Source organism: Nicotiana tabacum, chromosome 13, assembly GCF_000715075.1.
Source record: "Nicotiana tabacum cultivar K326 chromosome 13, ASM71507v2, whole genome shotgun sequence".
NCBI classification, from domain to species: domain Eukaryota; kingdom Viridiplantae; phylum Streptophyta; class Magnoliopsida; order Solanales; family Solanaceae; genus Nicotiana; species Nicotiana tabacum.
The window spans coordinates 111,443,355-111,466,622 of NC_134092.1; the positions used below are offsets into that span (position 1 = coordinate 111,443,355).

At 35.9% G+C, this 23,268-nt stretch overlaps 3 protein-coding genes across 3 annotated transcripts; all 3 read right to left on the minus strand.

Moving 5' to 3' along the window:
• Positions 1–1,175: 1,175 nt before the first annotated feature.
• On the minus strand, positions 1,176–8,813 carry LOC107760379 (uncharacterized). Its single transcript, XM_016578418.2, has 5 exons — positions 8,268–8,813; positions 7,681–7,932; positions 3,686–3,754; positions 2,361–2,553; positions 1,176–2,172 (listed from the first exon to the last, which is right to left on the minus strand). Exons 1-5 carry the CDS (start codon positions 8,700–8,702, stop codon positions 1,748–1,750), a joined length of 1,374 nt encoding a protein of 457 aa, XP_016433904.1. The 5' UTR covers positions 8,703–8,813; the 3' UTR covers positions 1,176–1,747.
• A 1,105-nt stretch (positions 8,814–9,918) lies between these two features.
• Positions 9,919–14,283, minus strand: LOC107760380 (uncharacterized). Its single transcript, XM_016578419.2, has 5 exons — positions 14,150–14,283; positions 13,972–14,064; positions 10,714–10,784; positions 10,509–10,595; positions 9,919–10,430 (listed from the first exon to the last, which is right to left on the minus strand). The coding sequence occupies exons 2-5, from the start codon at positions 14,030–14,032 to the stop codon at positions 10,158–10,160; spliced, it is 492 nt and encodes a 163-aa protein (XP_016433905.1). The 5' UTR covers positions 14,033–14,064; positions 14,150–14,283; the 3' UTR covers positions 9,919–10,157.
• Positions 14,284–15,027: 744 nt separating this feature from the next.
• Positions 15,028–22,798, minus strand: LOC107760381 (cellulose synthase A catalytic subunit 2 [UDP-forming]). Its single transcript, XM_016578420.2, has 14 exons — positions 21,517–22,798; positions 20,575–20,770; positions 20,253–20,473; positions 20,038–20,140; positions 19,763–19,946; positions 19,298–19,564; positions 18,805–19,150; positions 18,548–18,685; positions 17,865–17,990; positions 17,539–17,751; positions 17,178–17,451; positions 16,893–17,086; positions 16,393–16,743; positions 15,028–16,110 (listed from the first exon to the last, which is right to left on the minus strand). The coding sequence occupies exons 1-14, from the start codon at positions 21,601–21,603 to the stop codon at positions 15,526–15,528; spliced, it is 3,285 nt and encodes a 1,094-aa protein (XP_016433906.1). The 5' UTR covers positions 21,604–22,798; the 3' UTR covers positions 15,028–15,525.
• Positions 22,799–23,268: the final 470 nt, after the last annotated feature.

Here is a 23,268-nt window from a genome sequence, read left to right on the forward strand (position 1 = left end):
ACACTAGTCTCCCGTGTGGTTTATGAAATTATATTTATTTCCATATTTTGATTTCTTTGTAACAATCTAAAAGGCTAAAATCATGGGAATAGATCGAGCTCGTAGAGTTTGTGTTTGTCGTTGAATTGTTTGATGCTGACTCTTCTGCTAATTCAAAAAGGTGTTTATAAAATTCACCAAACAAATGAGTATAAATCAATAAGGTCAAAGTAGTCTAATCATATTTTTTACATTAATGAGTTAACAAAATTATTACTAAAGTATAATCAAAATAAGTAAAGTAAACGCAATATCCGCAAACCACAACAGAGATTAGCAAAATTTGGAGGGAGGTTTCTAAAATTATCCCAAATGTAACTAACTTATTTTAGAGTGTCACGGCAAATTTCCAATACAAAATATATAATTCAGATAATATATACTTTTAAGTTAACTTGATCAAAGTTGGATGACTTTTATGTGACAAAAAATAAAAAAGTGACTTTTGTGTTATAAACTCAAAGTTGAATGACTTTTATGTGACAAAAAATAGAGAAGTGACTTTTGTGTTACAAACTCAAAGTTAGATAACGGTTCATGAAATTTACTCAAATTTTTCCATCGGAATAAATACGAAGAGGAAAGAAATTTAATTTTAGTATTGAAATTTAAAAGCAGATGTATCCAAGCATTGGAAAAGTGATCCGAAAAAGGTTTTTCTCAGGCAGAGAACATTTTCTCCACATTGAAATTGTCTATTTTACAAGTTTCTTCAAATGAATACCTTGACTACTAGTATATTTATAGCATTAGCTATTCTATGAAAATGAGAAGTTATCGTTTTAAAAGCGAAATGTAGATTTGCATTATCTCTGAAATTGATAAAACAAAATAAATAAAAGTAAATTGAAAAGAGAAAGATAAATAAATTCTGGGAAATATAAAAAGTAGCCGTAAAATTATTATCTAATAAACATGACATTCTTTTGCTGTTTAACATCATTAATGAAGTGAACTAACGACAGTGGAGGTATCTTTTGAAGTGTGCAATGTGCCCAATCCACACTAGTTGTTTGCATCAAAACAAACAAATTAACTTTAAGTTTAAGAATCACCAATTAAAGTGAGAATAGATCAAGATTCTCATGCTATGAATATACAAAGCTTGCACTGAGACGCTTCAAATAAAGCATAGATCAAGATCATCATGCTATGAAATTGCATATCAAGAACATGGATTTCAAATACTCAAACCCTTGGGATAAATTAAGCTACTAGGAGTTATATTTAAGAACTTGAAATGATAGTAAAACTCCTTCGACATGTTACATAAGGTAGAAAAAATACCTTTCCTCAGTCATAAGTCCCCTATACAATAAATATGCACTTTGGGCATCACCGGTAGCCTATGGCGAGCTTGTTGTTGAATGTAACAAATCAAGCGAACCTTCAAGCTTTATCTCCGGTCTTAGCTGACAGTTGGCAACGGTTTCTTGATACACAACGATGGAAAAATATGATGACAAGCTGATTGGAATGTGGTAGCTAATTGTTGAATCATTAAATTGTATGACAAGTCCCCAGAAGAGGTGGAGCTTCATTAGGCTTCCTTGAGAGGACAATTATGCCTGATGAATAAGTCCGATCAAGAATAAGCTGTGGTTACTTAACTTTAGATGTCGAAACAATTGATAGAGCTCCTCATCTTTGAGAGCAGAAAATCTCAACAAGGTCCACTACGCGCTACGTCTATGACATCCACCTTTCTTCAGGCTTTTTGAATCACTCGTAGTTTAGCACTCCGACTTCGAGGATTTAATGCCTCCTCCTTTTCAGATGGTGTTATGGGTCTCTTTGTAAGGATAGTTCCATTCTGTCCTTGTATCACTTGTTTTATCCATGCTTCTTCTTTAACAGTATCAAGATTAATTTTCCTCAGCTCACATAAGCGCTTCCCTTCTTCATCTTCAATCCCACCTCCATCAACTTCGCTGCAGTTCATAATATTGAGAAATGCCTGTTTTACTATCCTGTCCTCCAAACTATGGAATGAAATTACGGCAAGCCTTCCACCAGAACTGAGAGACTCAAAACAAGCACGGATGGAATCATCCAGTGTCTTGAGCTCATCATTAACAGCTATTCGCAAAGCCTGAAAAACTCTAGTTGCTGTCTTAATCCAACCTTGCCTTCCTGCTTAAGCAAGGAACCAAAGTATAATCACATTTCCCATTTCCATAGACAAGCATGTGCAGAGATTATTAAGTATGAAAAAGTGCCTATCACACCAAACCTCGTTTGTAATAGTTAAGAAATTCATAAAATTTCAGACAAATTTAAATTATTGAATTGAGGCAAGGCCACCTGGAAGAGATAACCACCTTTAGTCCTAGAAGTTGAATTCTGAATAAGGTCTACCAGCTCACTGGTAGAATGTAACCCTCCATGTAGACGAGTCTTAACAATTCTGTTTTGGAGAGAGTACCAATTGCTTTCTTCTCCATAATCTCGCAGAACTCGTCCTAATTCATCAGCTGGCCAAGAATTCAGTATGTCTTCAGCTTTCAGAGTTGCCTGTCACAGTCCTGTGTCAGTTAATCAGGGAAAAATCCATGAACCATTTTTTCCACATCTATGAACTTTCTATAGAAAGTATAGGACAGAGAAATGTCTATTGAAATAGATATCTTGAAGTCAAACAATTAGCGATATCAACAATGAAGACTTAAATAGGATGCAATCACGATAACTGATAATTTATGTAAAATTTTATGTGCATCATTGATGACCAGTGACCACTGAAAAAAAAAAGGTAAGAAAAAGAACGAAAAGAGATGTCAAACAAAATTTTTAACCCTTCAACAGTGTATGATGTGATTCACCAGCTTAATGCATATGTAGATCAAAATTCGTTTACACATTCTTGCATGTATGAGAGTACTTGTGCAAACAAGGATGCCACCAGAAATAGCCTTTGCTCACTATCAGAGTTCAATAAGTTCATCCATGTTTAATCTTATGCACAAGAAAAAGGGGAGGCCTTTTACCTCGGTCAAACTTATAGTTTTTCAATCCTTACCGCAAACTTCTACCGCAACAGAATGATTGAATTCACCCTGATCCTTAATTAATTCAATTCCAGAAAACCAGTAATCTCCCATTAGTTTCCATGCTGACAATTTTACCATTGAGTAATGAGTACTTCAAACTTCCCAGCATTCAGTACATCTACTACTAAAAAGATATCTAAGAAACTTTTTTTATTGAACTGCCTCTTCAAGTTGTCTAAAGACCTAGAACCCACCTCTATGATTATCCCAACAAATTTCCCAAAGAGAAACACACCAAATGATTACTCTACCAATTACAAGCAGATATACTTAACAGTTACAAATTACAAGGAAGGACGACAAATACAACCGTAGACGATGTTTTATGCATCTGTTGTAGAAATTTTCACCCATTAAACCAGAGGAATACAATCTCAAATTCAGCACAGTTTACCAAAGAGCAAACATGAATCTCGAGGAATTTAACTATCCACTAAACCAGATGAATACAATCACCAAAATCAATATAGTTCTCCAAAGAGTAAACATAGAAATTTTAGAAACATGAACGAATACGCAATGCAGCATAAACAAGCATCAGCGCTACAGAAATCAGAATGAGCGTCAAATTCACACAAAATCTGGAAATAAATTACCTTTGGATTCATTCTCATGTCAAGAGGTCCATTCTTCAGCACGCTAAAACCTCTTTCAGCATCATTTACCTGAATAATATATGGAATAAATTCAAGACATTGATAATATAATCAGAAATCAGAATCCTGATAGTCTCCAAATATTACTCCAACAGATGGTGATGGATATAAATTATGTAAAAAACAAAATAAGATTTTGAAATAAAACATGAATAAATTATATTCTATTCTCGTATTGTTTTAACAAATCTTGCAGGGAGAAGAATACATGAAAAAGAAAAAGGAAGATAAAGCTAGAAGTCAAATGGAGAGAAAGATAGTCACTTTTGCCAATAACCCATATTGGTCAAAACATGTTCATCCGTATAGTAGAGAAGACGTCAAGTTGCTAATGTGACATGTGGGAAATGAAAGAAAGAAGCTACTTTGGCCAAAGTAATCTCACCGATACCAAAATAACCTCACTTTGGCCAAAGCAGGAAGTAATAAAGTGCCATCTTTTCCTATAAATAGCAAGCTCACTATGTAAAAAATATATATCCAATCTTTTGCAAGACACAAGAACTAGTCTTGGTCTCTTCCTTGTCTTTTTCTTGTAGTAAAAATTATTTCGTTAATCTTTTAAATATTTCTAGTCTTTTAAAATCCTTTTTAATTATTCATACTCCATAATGGAGTAATTTCTTTCTGTTGGGATAGTTGATGAAACTTGATATATTTTATAATATTATCTCAGTTTTATCACATTCTTGGCTTGAAACTTTCTATGTACATTTCATACTGCGCTGGAATGATAGTTCTTAATTAATCTATTATCATGTATTTAATCTCAAAGTTATTCTTATATTAATTTTATAATTCTCACGGAGCAAAATTAATATATAATAACTAATGAATAAAATAACATAGTGAAAGTAATTTTTAGCAAACTATTATTTTAGGGTCGTAATCTTGCTTGCCTCAGTTTTAATTCTCAAGGAGGAATTGTTGTAGGCAAGATTATTGATTTTTAATCAAAATATTCTCACGAAATTTTTACTACCTTTTAGCACAATTATGTAGGGTAAGGCTGCGTACAATAGACCATTGTGGTCTGGCCCTTCCCCGGACCCCGCGCATTGCGGGAGCTTAGTGCACCGGGCTGCCCTTTTTCCCCACAGTGTGGGATAATACTGGGTATATTGTCGTTGTTGTTGTTAGCACAATTCAAGCAAGAGAAATATTTCATTTTAATCGTCACTAGTTTTGATTCAATTAATTTACATAACCTCACGGAGTGTTATTAATTGGTTATTTCTTAGTGAACAAAATATAATTGTGTTAGCAAGAATCAATTATTCTTTAGAGAAATAAATATAAAAGTTGAGATTTTATTATAATAACATTATCAAGTGAATTCAATGATTCACAACTATTCTTAAATATAAATCTTCCTAAAGTTATTTGTTTTAGTTCAAGCAATTTATAATTTTAAAAATCAGTTTTTCACCAATTTGATTCTCTCAAATATAAGTAAAAAAATTACAAGTCTGTGAGCATAGATTAACCAATCTCTATGGGACGATATCGTAAACTATACTAGAATCGACAAAGCACGAGCAGAAATATCCTAAAGCAAGGGGATGCAGGGATCCTATGTAAGCTGGACATAGAAAAAGCCTTTGATCAACTGAACTGGACCTACCTCATTTCCATTCTCGGGCAAATGGGATTTGGGGAAAGATGGTTAAAATGGATCAAGTTCAATATCTCCACTGTGAAGTACTCCATTCTAATCAACAGGAGCCCAGTCGGTTTTTTCTCTCCACAGAAGGGATTGAGACGGGGAGACCCACTCTCACCATTCTTATTCATATTAGCAATGGAATGACTCAGTAGGATGTTGGATAAAGCTAAGCATCTGCAATGGTTGAAAGGTTTTGATGTTGGGAGAGGAAGCACAGTCAATATTTCTCATCTGCTCTACGCAGATGACACCTTGATTTTCTGTGGGGCAGACAGAAATCAAGTGCTCTATCTAAATCTAACCCTTCTTATATTTGAAGTTGTTTCGGGTCTTCACATTAACATGCTCAAAAGTGTAATCTACCCTGTTAATGAGGTGCATAATTTAGAAGACTTGGCTGGAATTTTAGGCTGCAATAATGGAAGTTTACCAACTACTTACCTGGGACTTCCACTAGGGGCAAAGTTCAAGTCAGAAGCTATATGGAGTGGGGTCATTGAGAAATTTGAAAAGAAACTTGCTTCTTGGCAGCTGCAGTATTTGTCAATGGGTGGAAGACTAACTCTAATCAGTAGTGTGCATCCCAACCTACCAGATGTCACTCTTTCCATTGCCTAGTAAGGTCCTAAAGCAGCTTGACAAGATCAAAAGGAACTTTCTATGGGAAGGGACTAAAGATGGTCATAAGTTTCACCTGGTAAAGTGGTCTAAGGTTATCTTGCCAAAGCACCAAGGTGGACTAGGGGTCAGGGACATAAGCTTTGCACAACAAATGCTTACTAATGAAATGGCTATAGAGATATACACAAGAGGAGCAGAGCCTATGGAAGAAAGTTGTCAGTGCCAAGCATGGAACCCAAAGCCACCGGTGCACCAAGCTATCTAGAGCACCACATGGAGTTGGAGTTTGGAAGAGCATCTGCAAACTCTGGGAGGAGTTCTCACAAAACCACCACTTCGCAGTAGGAGATGGACAGCAAATAAAATTCTGGAAGGACAAATGGCTAGGCAACACACTCCTAAGGAATGACTACCCTGCTATCTTTCAAATGGTTATTGATCCAAACTCAACAGTTCATCAGTGCAGAGAGGGCAACTCATGGAACATAACTTTTAGAAGGAACTTGCAAGACTGGGAATATGAGGATCTGCTCAGAATTCTTTCATCACTCAACAATTTTTCAAGAAACATTCTAGAACCTGACCATTTCAAATGGGGTAGTTCAGATGGAGGAAAGTACTCGGTCAAAGCAGCCTACAAGTTAGCAGGAACTCACAATGTAATAACTAACCAATGGCCTTGGAAGTTAATATGGAAAATCAAGTTGCCACCCAAAGTCATATGTTCCAACTGGACTGCACTTTATGAGGCTTGTCTGACACAAGATAACTTAGCCAAGAGGAATTTTCAGATTGTGAATAGATGCTATATGTGTCAGAGGGAGGCAGAAACTCACAGTCATCTTTTTCTTCAATGCCATGTTGCAACTGATTTATGGAATATGTTTATATCACTCTTTGCGCTTAGATGGGTCATGCCACATAATATCAGGGATGCTTTTAAGTCTTGGAGTTAGAAAGTTGATAGCAACATCAGGAAAGTATGGAAGATGATATCAGCAGCTATTTTTTGGAGCATTTGGAATGAAAGAAACAGCAGGTGTTTCGATGGAGTATCAACTTCTCCTCACAAACTCAAGGCCAGATGGTTCATGTATTTGTATAACTGGGCTTATCTATCCCCTATTGACTCCCCTGATAGTTTTTTGAATTTTGTTAGCTCCCTAGTACTAGTATAAACATTTGTAAGGAGCTAACAATTGCTAGACTCTTTTGTAATTTATGCATCTTCTTGATGCCGTTAATGAAAACAATTACTTCATCAAAAAAAAAAATACCCCTTCACGTGCCAGTTTCATTTTTTTCATTGCCTATGTGAAAATTTAATTTTTATAATAGGTGGTGGTGAGACTTGAAGCCAGGACCTCTACCTGCCTTGATACCATGTTGAAGTGTGTAATCATGTCATCTAAAAGCTTAAGCAGTTAGAAAGAACGGACTTTTTAATTGTCTCTTCAACAAGTTCAAATTAAATGCAAAAAAACTTTAGTGAATTTTTTCTCATTTACAGCCAATTCATACACAAAGAAGAAGAATGACACGTTGAGGCACAGGAAGCAGAAATCTAGGAAACAGAGCTTGCAAACACAACATTTATCAGGCATAAAAAGGTTTAAGTTTTGCAATGGTATGTAATTCGAGAGCAAACCTGCATAGATGACATACCCAAGTCCATCAAGATCCCATCAACACCACAAGCTAACCGGTCGTCTGCAACTTCACTAAGCACGGACTTGACGTCCTTAAAATTTTTCAAAAAGGTATGCACTCTCAAGGCAAAAGCCGTGTCACAAGACTCCTTATGTAGGATACCCTTCAGCTGAGATTGAGCAATTTGATATGCAATGGGATCGACATCAAGCCCAACATATACTTGCATTTCAGAATGAGCCTGAATTATCTGTATATACATGAAATTTAACATAGTAGAATCACTACCTCAAAATAAATCAGGCAAGTAACCAAATTATACCTGCTTGTTACATTGTCCAAATTATATTGTTAACACAAATGCAAAGTACATTTACATTGGAACAACAAAGTCATTGCAAAGTTATGTTCCACAACACGAATGTAACGAGATATAAATAACATGATATCACTTAATTTTATTTATTTACCATACGAGCTAAATATCTAGAAATTAAAAAAATTGAAAATTAGAAATTTTCTCCTTTCAAAAAGGACAAAAAAATATAGAACAAAGTACAAGTGTAGAAGCAGGAAAGTACTAACAGCAGAGGAATGTCCGGCGGCACCGAGGGTACAATCAAGGAAGGAGCGGAGAGTGGCGGAGGCGAAAACATCCAAAACTTCGCCGAGCAAGACAGGGACATGGGGGGCAGAGTTGTCATTTCCATAGTGCTTCAGGAAGGTTTCCTCATCTAGCTCTTTCTCCGACCGAGTCCTCCGCTTCACTTGTGAAAGCTTGTTTTGGTTAATTACGCTACTATTACTGGTCTTTTCCACCTTTTTTACTTTGTTTTTCCGAGGTTTACTGTGAACTGAAGCGGAAGCAGATAAGCTGTTGCCGGCGTGGATACGGCGGAGGTGGTGGAATTTGAGCGGCGGCGGTACCGGTGGGGAAATGGTGGAAGAGTGAAAGAAAATGTTTCGGATTAACCTTGCCATTGGTGCTGCTGTAGTGGAATTCCAACTTGTAAACCACATTTTTTTTTTATTTAAGAGATGGTCAAATTTACTTTTGTACTATTTAAAATTGAACACTTTGGATCTAATTTTATCCTATTGTTAAGAAAAAAATCTTGTTTTAATCTTGACTCCTAACAAAATTTCAACCAAAAATATAATGAATGACAATTTTAAACCATAGTAAAAAATGTATCGGTAAATTTGGACATTTTCTAAAAGATAAATACTAACATCTTGTTCGGTTACCTGTTGTATTGTACTGTATTGTTATTTAAAATATAATTTGTTTTGATTATTAGTATATCGTTAAATCCGTCGTTAGTTAACCACAAAAAATATTACTTTATGGAACGACCGATTCGGTGTGGTCGCGTCATTATCTTATTTTTTTCTCTTATCTTGCCCTTTTTTTATTATTAAATAGTCTTAGTTTATCTTTTACCATACCTTTTTATATAATAATATTACCCCGTACCTTATTTTTTCTTTATAGTATTGCAAGTTTATTCTTCACATTGTTGGTACATGACATAACGACAGAGAAGCACAACCGGAGCTTATAGCAGCTTTTTTTAAAAGACTATAACATACACTGTCCTAATGACAAATTGAACAGTGTATGTGACTATATTCCACTTTTTCTCCAAATGATTGAACAATTGAGAAGTTTGAAAATTACAACAAAAGATATATCCAACTCACTTCCAAATTGTCGTGAATATTTAGAAAATTCATAGCCTTCTAGGGTTTGTTTCTGGAACGCAAAAAGTACTCTTTTAGTAAGCACTTTTTTGGTTGGAGTCAACCATTTGCGCTGCAGTAATCAGAATCTAATAAGACATATATTGAATCTAATATTGTTAACTGTTGAAACGTACTTGTCAAAAAAGTAATGAACTCAAAAGTTTGAAAAACAGCACACACCTCATCTGTTACTCTAAGACTACATTACTGCCACAATTTCTCCGTTATTTTGAGTGTAACTAGTTGTGCCTGCATTAACATAAATTCTACCAATTCGCCAGTTTTAAAATACAGCATCTCTCACTAGAGAGTAGAAGCAGAACAGTAACAAATCAAATATTCAACCAAATGAAAGTGAAAACACTAACTTAGAGCAAAATCACACTTACTCCAAAGACGTAGAAAGTGAAAACACTAACTTACAGCAAAATTACACTTACTCCAAAGACGAAGGCAGTCGATTTAATCCACTAAGTGGACACCAGTGCACTTGAGAATTGACATTGTATTGCTCGATAAAACACATACAAGGGATGTCAGTTAATGTTCACTTTCTCTTCCACCAAAAAAGTGTACATCCATTAAGCATTACTACACTCATCATCAGAACACAGAAAATTCAGGAGACTACAACAAAATTTTAAGATATTAGAGATATAATCTACTACACTGGAATCTAAAGCTTAAAAATATAAAGAAAACAAGGAGGTCTCGCCATTTATCCCATGTTTAATGGCGCTTCTTACCAGGACCCTTTTTCTTCTTGCCCTTGTTCTTTTTACCACCCTTTTTCTTCTTCCCTTTACTAGCAAAAGACTGCTTCGCATCAAATGCTTTAGGTGCTTTTGGTGCAGAAGGTTTTAATAAGTCCTTAACATCAAGCACCCCATTTCTGAAGTGACCTTCAGTTGATTTCAGCACCCTATCCTCAGGTCTGCGCCTTCCCGCTGCTTTTCTTGAACTACTACTACTGTTTCCCCCAAATCGTCCAAGTATCAAATTCTGTGAGACAAATAAGTTAGCAACTTATGTTAAGGGACCTTTGAGTGAGCAACTTGAAAGAAAGCAGAAGTTTTCAACCTCTTCTTGTATTTTCTCCTCCCTTTCCTTCTGTTTCTTCATCATTACTCGTGCAACACTTAATGGTAACCTCTGTTTCTTCTGAGGCTGCCGCAATTACCAGGAATATTATTAACAGATCCAGAAATATTACAGCATTTATAAAAAAAAATTGCAGAGAATATTACTATAGCCAATGTTATTCTTCATAAAGGCTGTGTCTCACCTTCCCACCAAGCGAAACTATTTTCTTGTTCTCCAACTCCTTTTTCTCTTTCCATGTCATATGCGCGGAGCCTGAGAATAGGATAGAAAACCTAGTCAGTGCCAACCTATCCAAGAAAATAATCAAGCAATAAATCTGTTCTCATAAGACAGCATCCCAGTTAACATCAGCTAAAACGCATATACAGCATGCCATACATGAAAACAGCCAAGCTTTGAAAACTCTTTGACAACCAAGTAAATTACAAAAGTGAAAGACACGAAGCTCGATTCTCATCCCTCTTAGACAACCAAGTAAATTACAAAGTAAAGATTACCATATTTTACGAAAGCTCCTCCCATCAGCAGAATGTTGACACCCCGATAGGACTAGTATAAAAGTCAAACAGCCAAGTCTCCAGTTTAGTCATGCTTTGACAACTCTTTGCTAGAAAAACTACTATATTCAACGAAACTAATCAAGCACATCCAGTTCAACTGGAAATCTAAAACTGATGAATCTGTTGCATTTTAATTTTGGTAAAGTACTGCTATGGGCTATAGCTGTCTAAGACAGAGACCTGGATAGTGAAGCTGTCAAAGTCACAAGAAGAACAAATGTGTTGGCACTGGAAAGAATTATGATGGATATAAGTTTTAATGCCTTATGGGATGTGATATAAACCAAGGAAGACTGGAGAAAATGAATGAATACCATATTCAATACTACGGTGCATCGGAACCTTCGCCAACTAAGTTACATGGGCTACCTTCTTTATATAAGATAGTGGATAATATTCTTCCTCCGATATGTGCACCGTGAAAATACGTACAACTTCAGTTGCTTTGTATTTGAAGGATAAAACTTACAGTTGCAATGTATGAGATGTTTATTATGCATTATTTTGATTGTGTGATCAACCTGACAGTGTTATCAAAGGCGCGCTTAAGCCCTAAAGCGAGGCTCAAAACATGTTGAGTGTTTCGCCTCGCTTAGCAGACGCTTTAGTGTTGTCATCAACGCTCTAAGACATACTTTTTCTTGCTAATGAGCGTAATTCTGAAGACAGACCTAAACAATTGATATTTTACTTTATTGTAAAAAAAATTAATTTCTTTATCCATATATTTGTTATTCATGCTTATAATTATTAGTCTTGGATTACATATGCATATTTATTATTTTTTCTCCATTTGCGCCTTTCTTCACTAAAGCCCATGCTTTATTTGCGCTTAAAGTCCGATGGACCTTAGAGCTTTTTTGCGCTTTTCGCCTTTGATAACACTGCAGCCTGATAATTAAACCAATGATTTTTTGCTCTACTCAAATTTCTGGTTCAATGAATGGTTTGGGTTTTAAACATTCGAACAGTTGACCGTATCTATGATGAGATAAAGACCATGGGTTGTAACAATAAAAGCAATACACAGCCAGTGAATCAGTGTTATCAATAGTCACAATCTAGAATCACAGCATTTTTTTCTTCAGTAACAATGATTGTTTATATTGCACTGTCCACTTGTATTACCATGTGTTAAGATGTTGAAGCCTACGGAAAAGGAATAACTATAAGCTTCGATGCAAATAATGTCACCAATGAATTAGAGTAGGAAAGCTACTTAATAGTTAGTTAATTTGTTTATTAAAAGATAATTTTTGCTGTAAATAGAAAGTACTAAGGTAGCTTTTACTTTTCACCACTAAGTTATCTCATTAATGGGAATATTCACATTCTCTTTCTTTCTCTCCTTTTCCTCTCCTCTGAAACTTATCTCTCATGTAGCTCTTTCTTTTTGGGACAAAGTAAGAATCTCAGCAGTATTAATAATTCCTCGAACATGTCACCCTGCCATGGAGTTCAGATGCATGAAATGTGTCTACTTTAGAGTTGTATCAACTGTGACAAGATCCTGATTATGCCAACATAACACTACGGTCAAAGAGAACAAAATAGACTTTTTTTTCTAATGATGGTTCTAAGCTATCACATTAGTCATATAATATACACTCCAGATTACTGAGGAAACCCAAGATTAAATCAAGAAAAATGTCACAAAAGCCGGTAAATAACTGAGAACCATTATCTTCCTATGATAAGAAACTGAGAACCACTATCTTGTCACCCATTGGTCACTTATGATAGCAGCAGCCACTGCCTGCTTCTACCTCACCTTAACAAACATGAGTCTACCCATAATGACCTACCCACCGCCCAACTTCAAGCGCACTGATGAATCCTTACCCAGTCACCCACAGCCAAAAACAAATAAACGATAGCTGGTCAGCCTGATTAACTTGCCAACTTTCACTTTTACTTGTTTAGAAATCTCTTTCACTGTTTCGTGTCATGAAACCCCAGCTTCATTGGATCATCAAACAAAGAGTCCGTTGTAGCCTACACTTGGGCAAAAACAATTGACTCACATGAATCAGAGTTGATTAACTCTTGGCATATTTCTCGTAATGATTGATCCAATGTATTGACTGTTAGCTCTTATAGTTTATACCTCCGTAACTGGGCAGCATCACTGTCCTTTCCTTGTATACGTTTGTCATGCATTTGAGTTTCCCACTTCCAAATGAACATGATGTTTTAACAGATGTGCTTGCTTTGATCGATTAAAGAAAATGTGGCTCGAGCGCTACCTCTATGTCAAGAAAAAGTGGATGGCACTCTATCCATAAACAAAATAGTTACCATCATCTCGGGTAAAGGAATGTAAAAATTGCTTCATATGGCTAGTAACCAGATTAAGAAAAGACATTTATCACTGAGCGTTGGGTTCAGTCCTAAAGGAATTGGGTCCTGAGACGTTTGTATTAAGCTCCTTCACGTCCCTACTTAAGGATACTGTCCTCATAGAGGGAAAAAAGCTAAATTGTACCAGTCTTGACCTCAGCTCATATTCCTCTTACCCTAAATATCCTCCTCAAAATTTGCAGGCATTCACTAGTTAGAGAATTTAATCACAATTCAGAAGGTCTAGACTCTCGCAAACGCTTTCTACCATTCAATTCCTCCACAACCTCATGCCCGGTGCAGGACGCTATCATACCCGCATAAAACTCAGCCAAGTGCACTTAAAGTTTCAATCTTAAACAAGAGAATATATAAAAACCAATTGAATGTTTCAGTTTAACAAATCACAAAAAAAAAAAAAAAAATCAGCCAGTTTACAATTTCAAAGGATCAATAGGATGTTAGAAACATGCTCTACAAAAGGTAAAATACAAATAAATTTAGGTTTTGGTCAATTTGAAGTAAGACCTAATACTTACCCAGATATTCGACCTCCTTCAGTATCGATTTAAAATCCATCTTTGTTTCCTTCATGTCCATATTTGGTCAAATCTTATTTCTCCTTTCTTCCCCTTCAAAAATTATAAGTAAAACAAATCAGACAAATAAATAATGCAAAATTAACTTGTAAACGTGAGATGAAAACTACAATTTCACCAGAGAAAATGGAGAGAAGCAATTTCGCCGTTCAATCGCCGAAGAAGAAAAGGTTGAAACTTGAAACCAGTGTACAAGGGTTTTTGGCTTTGGAATAAAAGGAGAAAATGACAAAACTAGTCCTTATGTTTGAGAGTTGATGCACAAAAGCCCTTTAAATATGTACCTGAGACAGTTATAGTCCTTTATGTTTGCAGATTTATTGTTCAAAATTGAAGGCAGAGTTTAATTTTTGAAACAAAATTGGGTGTGTAAATGATTTGCACCCTTAAGAAAATAACAAAGTAAATATTATTTTGTAATATTTAAAGACAGATATATGATTTACCTTTTGATTAGGATTCTAATCGTCTATTAAAAAAGAAATTAAAAAGCAATATAATGGATTATACATGAGGTATTGAAATCGTGTAAATTTATTTTTGTTTTACCCGTATATTTTCCATATTATTCTAAAGACGTGGAGCAGTATTTTTTTTTACTGGGCTAGCTAAAAGGGAGCATAATTCATCACTTTAGGAACTTACACATATTTTTATTTTATAACTCAAACACATTTAGTTTTTGATTCAATACTTGCGCCCTTTACTTGTTAATCTATGCAAGAGTTAATGTGGCTTGCACTTTGGATATTCAATTTTTATGGATAAAACCTTATCTGGTTAGGCCATTTATAAGCATATACTTATAACTTATGATTGGTGGGAGATATTGCAAATCATATGATGTGATTTAAAATCTGATGCAGATATACACTAAATTTGGAGGATCCGACACACCCAACAACATATTTGAAGAGTCCATGCAACATAGATTATGAGTATTCACATCTTTATGTGTAAAATAATGAGCAGAGATGATACACACGCAACTCACAAGCCAGAACTTCAGATTTAGTCCTTCAAGAATGGTTCCCCACAAGAATATGTTTCACCAAACATTAATCTGTCTTCTGATATACAAAGCCTTCAAAACTTGGATAACCAAAGACAAAACATTGGGTCTCAAGTCCAACAAAGCAGAACATACAACCTTCTTAGATAAAGAGTATACAAATTTAATGCCCCTAAAATAGCTGACAAAATTAGAGATAGATTTAGCATGTACTCACTGACAAATAGACGGAACACCAAAAGGTAAAAAGAAGTATTCCACAAAAAAGAATAAATGGAACAAATTGTAAATCAATATGAATATGTGTCAGCTCCATCTACTTCATATCTACACTGATGACTTCTCACCTATACTCCTCTCTTTTTATTCTACCACCTTGTATACATTAATATCTCTTCCTGCAAAACCCTCCCACAGTACTACACATCAAATGTCTGGCCGCGAAAGGAAATCCCAACAATCGCTTGCTGGATCATTTTAGACTAATCGTCACAATTCAATCCGCAGACTTCTAACACAGGGCCATCTCTTGAGACAAACGGATTGACTCGTACCCACAACAAGGTTAATACTGAAGCAAGCAGAATCGACCATACAACAACTATGGTTGGTGTTCGCTCTTGCTTTCCCATCAATCCTTTAAGGAATGGGTAAAGATGAATAATAACCCACAAGGCAAAGAATAGCCTACCAAATAAGGGTCCCCAAGAATCATAACCGTTATTTATTGCATCTGAGATGCCAACCACTACTCCAACCATGTTCACTATTAGCAAAGTCGTAGGTGGGATTAATAATGATGTCCACTTGAAGATGTAGAGATCGGAAAATGCCCCGTCGTCTCCTGCTTTGGATGTGACAGTGAAACTTGTTTCCACACCAGCCAAAACCTTGAGCAATCCTTGAAAGAGAGCAAAAAAATGCGAGGATGCGCCTCCAATAACCCAAAACTGCTCATTTCTCCACCAATCATCTATACCAACACCACCCCACTGCATCTCAAGGATACCGGTGGCAGCAATAGAGATAAAGAGTGCCATGAATAAGATGCTGGCATAATTACTGATCTGCAGATGTTTGAACATACGATTAGCGGACTACCTCAGTTATTTAGGAAATTGGAAGTCAATATGAAATAAATGATCAGAAAATGGGAGTGGAAGTGCGATCCTCAGTATTCAGAAGTATCATTAGGTGTCTTACTAATGCTATGAAATGCATGTAAACAAGCATTTCTAAATATATGGTTAAGCCGATGAAAGATATATATGCTCTAAATCATTGCTTTTTCAGTAATTCTTTTTTAAAAGATTTATCAGGTCAATAGTGGAACAAGAGAAATGAGTTACCTCAGGAACAATGAATTTTCCAGTGAGAAGGCAGATGGCGGGTAAGAAACAATAGACAATCAAGGGAATGGACGTCAAAGGATATACAACTGAATTTATGTAAGAGAATCTCTCCAGAAATTTCAATCCACCTCCATATCCATACCAGATTGGGCAATGCTTGCTCAGCAAAATTTCAACTGATCCTAGAGCCCACCTAAGAACCTGATGGAGACGGTCCGAAAGATTAATAGGGGCTGAGCCCTTGAAAGCAGCCCGCTGAGGCATACAATAAACGGACCTCCATCCGTGGCAATGCATCTTGAATCCAGTCAAGATATCTTCCGTGACGGAGCCATAAATCCACCCAACCTGGTTAAAAGGTTAAAGATATCATGAGTTAGTGAACCAAATTTACTACATTCTTCCGTAACAAAAAAGTAATGAATGGATATCATGAGAGTTAATGAACCAAATTTACTACATTCTTCCGTAACAAAAAAGCAATGAATGGGTCTTACCTCCTTCCCCCATTCTGTTTTATCTTCGTAACCACAGCTAATAACATGAATGGCTTCCTTCAAAAGTGATGAGGTACTGGCCTCCATTGGAAGACCACCATTTTCTAAAAGCGTTGAGGCAACAAAAACAGGAGACTGCCCGAATTTTTTCTCTAGTTTCACTTGGGAAGCCAGGCGTGAATCCACGTTTGCTACTGTAATGCAGCAACATAAGTTAGTCTTTTCACCTCTACTGATCAGTGCATAAATGACAACTATTATTCATTAAGAGCATAACGGTCTAACCTTCAACTCCTTCTTCAATTGTTTCAAGAGCATATATTTGCTTTGATGTCTCCCTGTGCTTTGGCTTCTTCTCTTTCTTTGTTTTCCCTTTCTTGTTGGTTTTCGATCTGAAGCAGCAACAGCAAAAGCACAATTTGGACCAGCAGTTGCAGGTCTTGCTTGGTTTCTTCTTTTTGGCAGGAGCATCATATCCGTAAAGTGCATGCCTTCTGAAAACACACCCCGTACCAACATATATTGGTCCTTGTATACCATCTAAACCTTTCATGTTAATCTGTAAAGATTTTCAAGAAATCAGTTTCTGCCTAGATGGATTAAGAATTCAAATCTTGTCAATGCAACAAGGGGTATATATACATACATCAAAGAATACGACATTTCTGTTTGAGTATCTGTCGTGACGATCAATCCCATCAAACCTTTGTGGAAACTGCACGTAGCAGATTTTTTTTCCTGAGGTGGGATCCATCATGAAACACATGGCTTCCCTCAATGCCTTGCTATTGTTGATGTAGTGATCACAATCAACATTTAACAGGTAAGGAGCATTTGATATGACTGCTGAAACCCTCATCTACATACCAGAAGGAAAGACAGCATTGACAAAATCAGAACACCCTATTTTTCATGAATAAGAATTTTCTTTTTGTTTCCCTATTTTAGGAAACATAAGGTCAGTTGAATTACCAAAGCATTCATGGCGCCTGCTTTTTTATGGTGATCGAACCCAGGTCTCTTTTCACGGGAAACATAAACCAGGCGAGGTAACTCATTTCCTTCAACATCTCGAACACCATCTTCACCAAGGAATACCTATAGAAGAGTTAATCAGAAAAACAGAGTTATAAAAGAAATATAGCACCTAGTATCTTTGGTATTCCCAATTTAGAGCATTCCACTAAACTTTATGTTGATGAGAGGTCACATCCATTTCTTGTTAATCATGCATATTGTTATGACCTTTGAACATCACAAATGAAAGATCTAGATAGTTTTTCAAGTGTAATCCTGGAAGAAGCGGAAATTGCAGCTCAGAAGCTGTCTATGCCCTGGGCTTCATCTAGAATATCCTAGCTGACTAGTGACTATAGTGTTTGATGGTCCGTGGCAGGGACAGGAATTTTTTTTTTAATTAACACACTGAGTGCCGAATCCGTGCTGTTACTTGGTGGAAATTATGGGAAGATAGAGAAGATATAGTGAATGACCGGGGAAAGATAAATAAGAGGTACATAATAAAATTGCAATTAAATTAGAAGGGCAATGTATGTATAACTTGCCAACAGAATTTTTGAAGAAAGACTATGTTTGAAGGTAGCAGAAGTCTCAGTTAGTTGTACAGTGAATCCATGACAATAAATTGCTCTTACCTGGATCATACCAGGATGATCTCTGACATTGTTCCCGGGCCATGGTGTTCCATCCTGCATTGTCCAACCTTCCTCAGGAACCTTTTGAGCAGTTGCCACTAGACCGTTTATGCGGACTTTAAACTCTTCATATTCTCTCTGCAAGCCATAAATATAACATATTCAGATCAAGCCATATAGAAGGAACAAACTTAAATGCCTGAAACAGGTTTTGATGCATGTCAAAAGAAACAGATAGATTAATATGTCCTACAAACCTTCATGGCTCGGCGTTCTCTTACAAATTCAGGATGAACTTTATTTTTCAGATAGTCCATCTTTAGAGAAAAATACCATTCTGGAGCACGGGGTTCAATATTGTATTTCTTGCAGAAAGGAGTCCATTTTCTGGCAAATTCAGATGTCTCGGAAAGGGCTTCAAAAGTAAGCATAGCAGCACCATCATCTGACACATAGCATGTAACTTTATCCACTGGATAATCCACAGCAAGAATGGATAAAACAGTGTTTGCAGTGATTAATGGTGGTTCTTTCAAGGGATCGACTGTGCTGACAAAAATGTCGACAGGAGCTAACTCTGAAGGCCTTCCTTCTTTTTCATACCTGAAATGATAAAACATGTGAATACACAACAGATTCTCTAAAAACCAATGAACCCATTAAGGCTATCCCAAAAGTCCAGGATAAATTAATCTGCAGATCTCCTCGATTTCAAGTAGACCCCAAAACATTATAACAGCTGAACCCTACCTGAGTGAAAGCCTATCAAGGTATGTTTCTCTCACTATCGGGCACCACTTTGGGAACTGATCAAGAATCCATGAAGCAGCAAACCATATCTCACAAATAACCGATGTTAACCACAAGCCATATGCATCATTAACTGGATGAAGAATTCTATAATGGAAGAAGAGGCCAAGAATTGTGAGACGGAGTATGATTAGAATTCTGTACGGGCTTATCTTGCTTGCAGAAATGGGCAACTTTCTAGATAGTGGCTGCCTTCCTTCATCCATCCTGAGAGAAAGAGCATTTAAGAAAATCTTGCTTAAAATTCACTGAAACATTAGTGAGTTAGAATGACAGTATTTATATATCAGGAAGAACAATCGTACTTTTTATTCTGCGTTCATTATTAAAAAACATGCATAGTTTCCCTTCGCACTTTTACCAATTGAACCACCAAAAAAAGGAAAATTAAAATTATTTACATACATAGGCAAATCAGGATCATCCAGATCATCCCCATGAAAGCCTCCACCACCATTTCCTTGATGCTTGACCACCTGGAGTTTCTCATTCTGCTTTTTCCTCCACTCTTCCATTCGGTCCTTCCAAGAAACACTTCCGTAGCCATATAGCGCAATGTCTTTCTGTGGAACCATTGGCCTTGGATGCACTATGACACCAGAAAAGTGTTGCATCACTCTCATGTAATCAGGTACAACAATCGAGAGAATACACAATAAGAATAGGCTAAAATAACTTACAGGACTTTGATGACTCGGTATGAGGAGTTGGATAAACCCCACTTCCGGAGCCAGTAGATGGAGGAACAATGAGAGCATGCTGATCAGATGAAATCTGAGTATCCTGGAATGTGAAAATGGAAAATATTAGACTTATACATCCTCCAGGTTATTCAAGTGATCGCTTTTCTTCTTTTCATTATTCAAATTAAAGGCTTAAAGGGATAAATATTTACCTCTTCGCCATAGGTTAAAAGAGGTATTTCTATTCCAGGAGTAGATGAATCTTGTCTCGACGACGTGGCATTTTCATATGAACCGGTATGACCACTTCCCCCATAAACAGAGGGAACTCGACCTGAACCTTGGCGACCTAAACTCCCAACACCGTAATCAAACTCGTGTTCTATGTCATCAATGTCGTCTTCTTCTTCATCGCCCTCAACACGCGGACTACCTGAAATCAAACCCATATATATATTGAATAAATGTAATGTTTCCGATGTACTCAGCTGGGGCTTCTTCTGAGGTTCGCATAAAACAGCAAAATGCGCATACCTTTAATTCGCTTGTATCTAGTTTTGCACTGAGGGCAAGCTTGATTACCCTCTCTTCTTTCGTACTCATAGCACGGTCTACAAATAGGGAAAGCACATTCGTTGCAAGCAACAAAGGGCTCTCCATCTACTGTAATTTCAATTTCATCCCCACAAATCTGGCAAACTTGTCCACTTAATTCGCGCACTGACTTTATCTGGACAACAGAAACATCATCCACAACAAAAAATTTACTGCAGTCAGCATCCAATCACCAGTGCAAAGAGAAAAACTTAGGTTGACTTTTATTCACAAAGTAACAAAGATCATTTGATACAGCAGGAAAATAGACTAAAGCTAAGAACAAGAAGCCTCAAACAAAATTAGAAAAAGCCGGGCTGCATTTCAAAATAATCCACAAGTAGAACTTAAAATCACAAGGACGGGTAAAAACATAAGAACATTGAAGAAAAATAAAGAATGAACCGTTGTAATTTCATAGGTTAACAAATTTGCCTAAACCAATTAGTAAACAAAAGCTGACAAAATATAAGACAAAAAAAGCTAAAGCCTTCAATAATATATAATAAAAGAAATAGTCCAAAACCACTCAAATTAAACGTTCAACGAATATCAAGGAAAACTAACAATCACAAAAGTACAGCTGAAATTAACTCCTCCAATCAACGAAAGAAATGAAAACAAAGGGAAAAAGAAGTAGAAGAGCAAAATACATTCCCAGCACAAATCTCCTCCAAGTCAAATGAACCAAAAAATCCAGATGTAGAAACTAAAGAAAGAGCAGAAAATTTACTTACAAAAAAAAAACAGAATTTTTTTTGCCAAAAACCCTAATTAGATGAAATATTAATCCCCACCACAAATAGAACCGACAAAGGGCAAATGAGTATCTGAAAAACTCACAATATAAAAAAAAAATGAAGGATTTTTAGAGAGACTTACCCTTCCTATTTCATCAGCATTGATCAGCACGAACTCATTCCTATTGTGTGAACCAGCAATAAGCCTCCCTCCAGTATTCATCGCCATTTTTCACAATCCAAAATCCCAGAAAATAATAAATCTTGAAATTTATCAGAAACCCCACTTCAAAGATTCAACCTTTCAGTGCCCAAAATCAATAAAGGAGCCACCTTTTACACTAAAAACTAAATCTTGGAAAACTCAGAGTATAGTAACCCCCATCAGAAAATACCCAAAACTAAAAGACCCCCAACATTGATAAATGCACAATATATTAAAAAAGGGCAAACGGAGAAAACCCCAGAAATAAACTACAATAATACAATATTGTTACACAATAAAAAGTACCCAAAAATATAATGGTGTTTGACAAGAAAAAGAAAAATACAAAATAAAAGTAGTTTCTTTCTTTACAACAAGCTAAGACTTGACTGTAATCTGGCTGGAAGTGGTACTATAAAGAAAGAAAGAAAGAAAGAAAGAAGTGGTAACAGTGTATTACAATGACACGAGTTAAGAGAATAGTATTGAAATGTGGACACATAAAAAAAAAGAGCCAAAACCAAAACCAAAACCAACGTTAACCCAGTGAAGGTGGGTGATGTAGAATAGTGTCTTTTCAACCCCCACCCCCCTTAGTTATTGATATAGGTTAAGATCACAAAACACCAACTTGCATATCATGTGTGATTCTTTCTTGTATGTAACAATATAAGCAAAGAACTGAGGTGGGGCCCAGAAATTAGTAATGGTGGCCTCCTCCTCAGTGTTATGTCCCCACAAAGAGTTGGTAGCAATTAAATCTCTATAACCCACAAAAAGGGGGAAAAAAGGAAAAATCAAGAAACCAGCTAAGAGGAAAAGAAAAGTTTGGTACTCTATCTATCCTTTCCTTTCCTTTCCTTATCTTGTTTTCTTACTACACTTGTTTTGGGTGTTTGTATTGTATTATACTAACAACAAATATTAAAGAAGATTAATCTATGGAGTTGTATTGGCTGGTTTCTTGGGAATTCCTTAAAAAAGAGCGTCACAATTTTAGTGTGTTGGGAATATATGTTATATATTTTGTGTGTTACAGAGGGACAATAGAAGGACAATAATTGAGAAAATCTTCAAACAGAAAATATAATGGGAATAAACGCGTAAAAGGGCAAACAGGGAACTAAACCGCGGGAGCAGATCCTACTGACTAGGTTTTATTTCTCACTATGTGGGTGAGAGGAAGAAGTAAAGAGAGAGAATTTGTTTTTTGTTAATATGGAATGTTACAAATGCAGTGAATGTATGTAATGTGTAAGTATAATTTTTTTTTTTTTTTTTTGTACTATAGCATTTGACCATTGACTAGTGTGAGTATAACGAGATAAGAAGTGACTATTCAGGTGGCTTTTTTACTGTTTGTTACTGGTTTGGTTTTATTATTAGGGTTTAGTTAAATTCGTTTAATTTTATGTGGAGGTGTAACAAGTTGTATAATTAAATAGTTTTTGTAATTATATGTTTTTGGATTCTTCTTAAATATTTTGATTTATTAACTATGATGTTCCGCAATTTTCTCCATGTAGGTTAAATATTAAAATTTTATTTTTGAGAAAATTTACAAAATTATACACTGAGTTCACACAAAAAATCTATAGTTTTCACTTCAATGAATACTTAGGGGTCATTTGGTTTGAAGACAAGTTATGTTAGGATTAATTATACTGGAATTAGTTATCCTGGTATTAT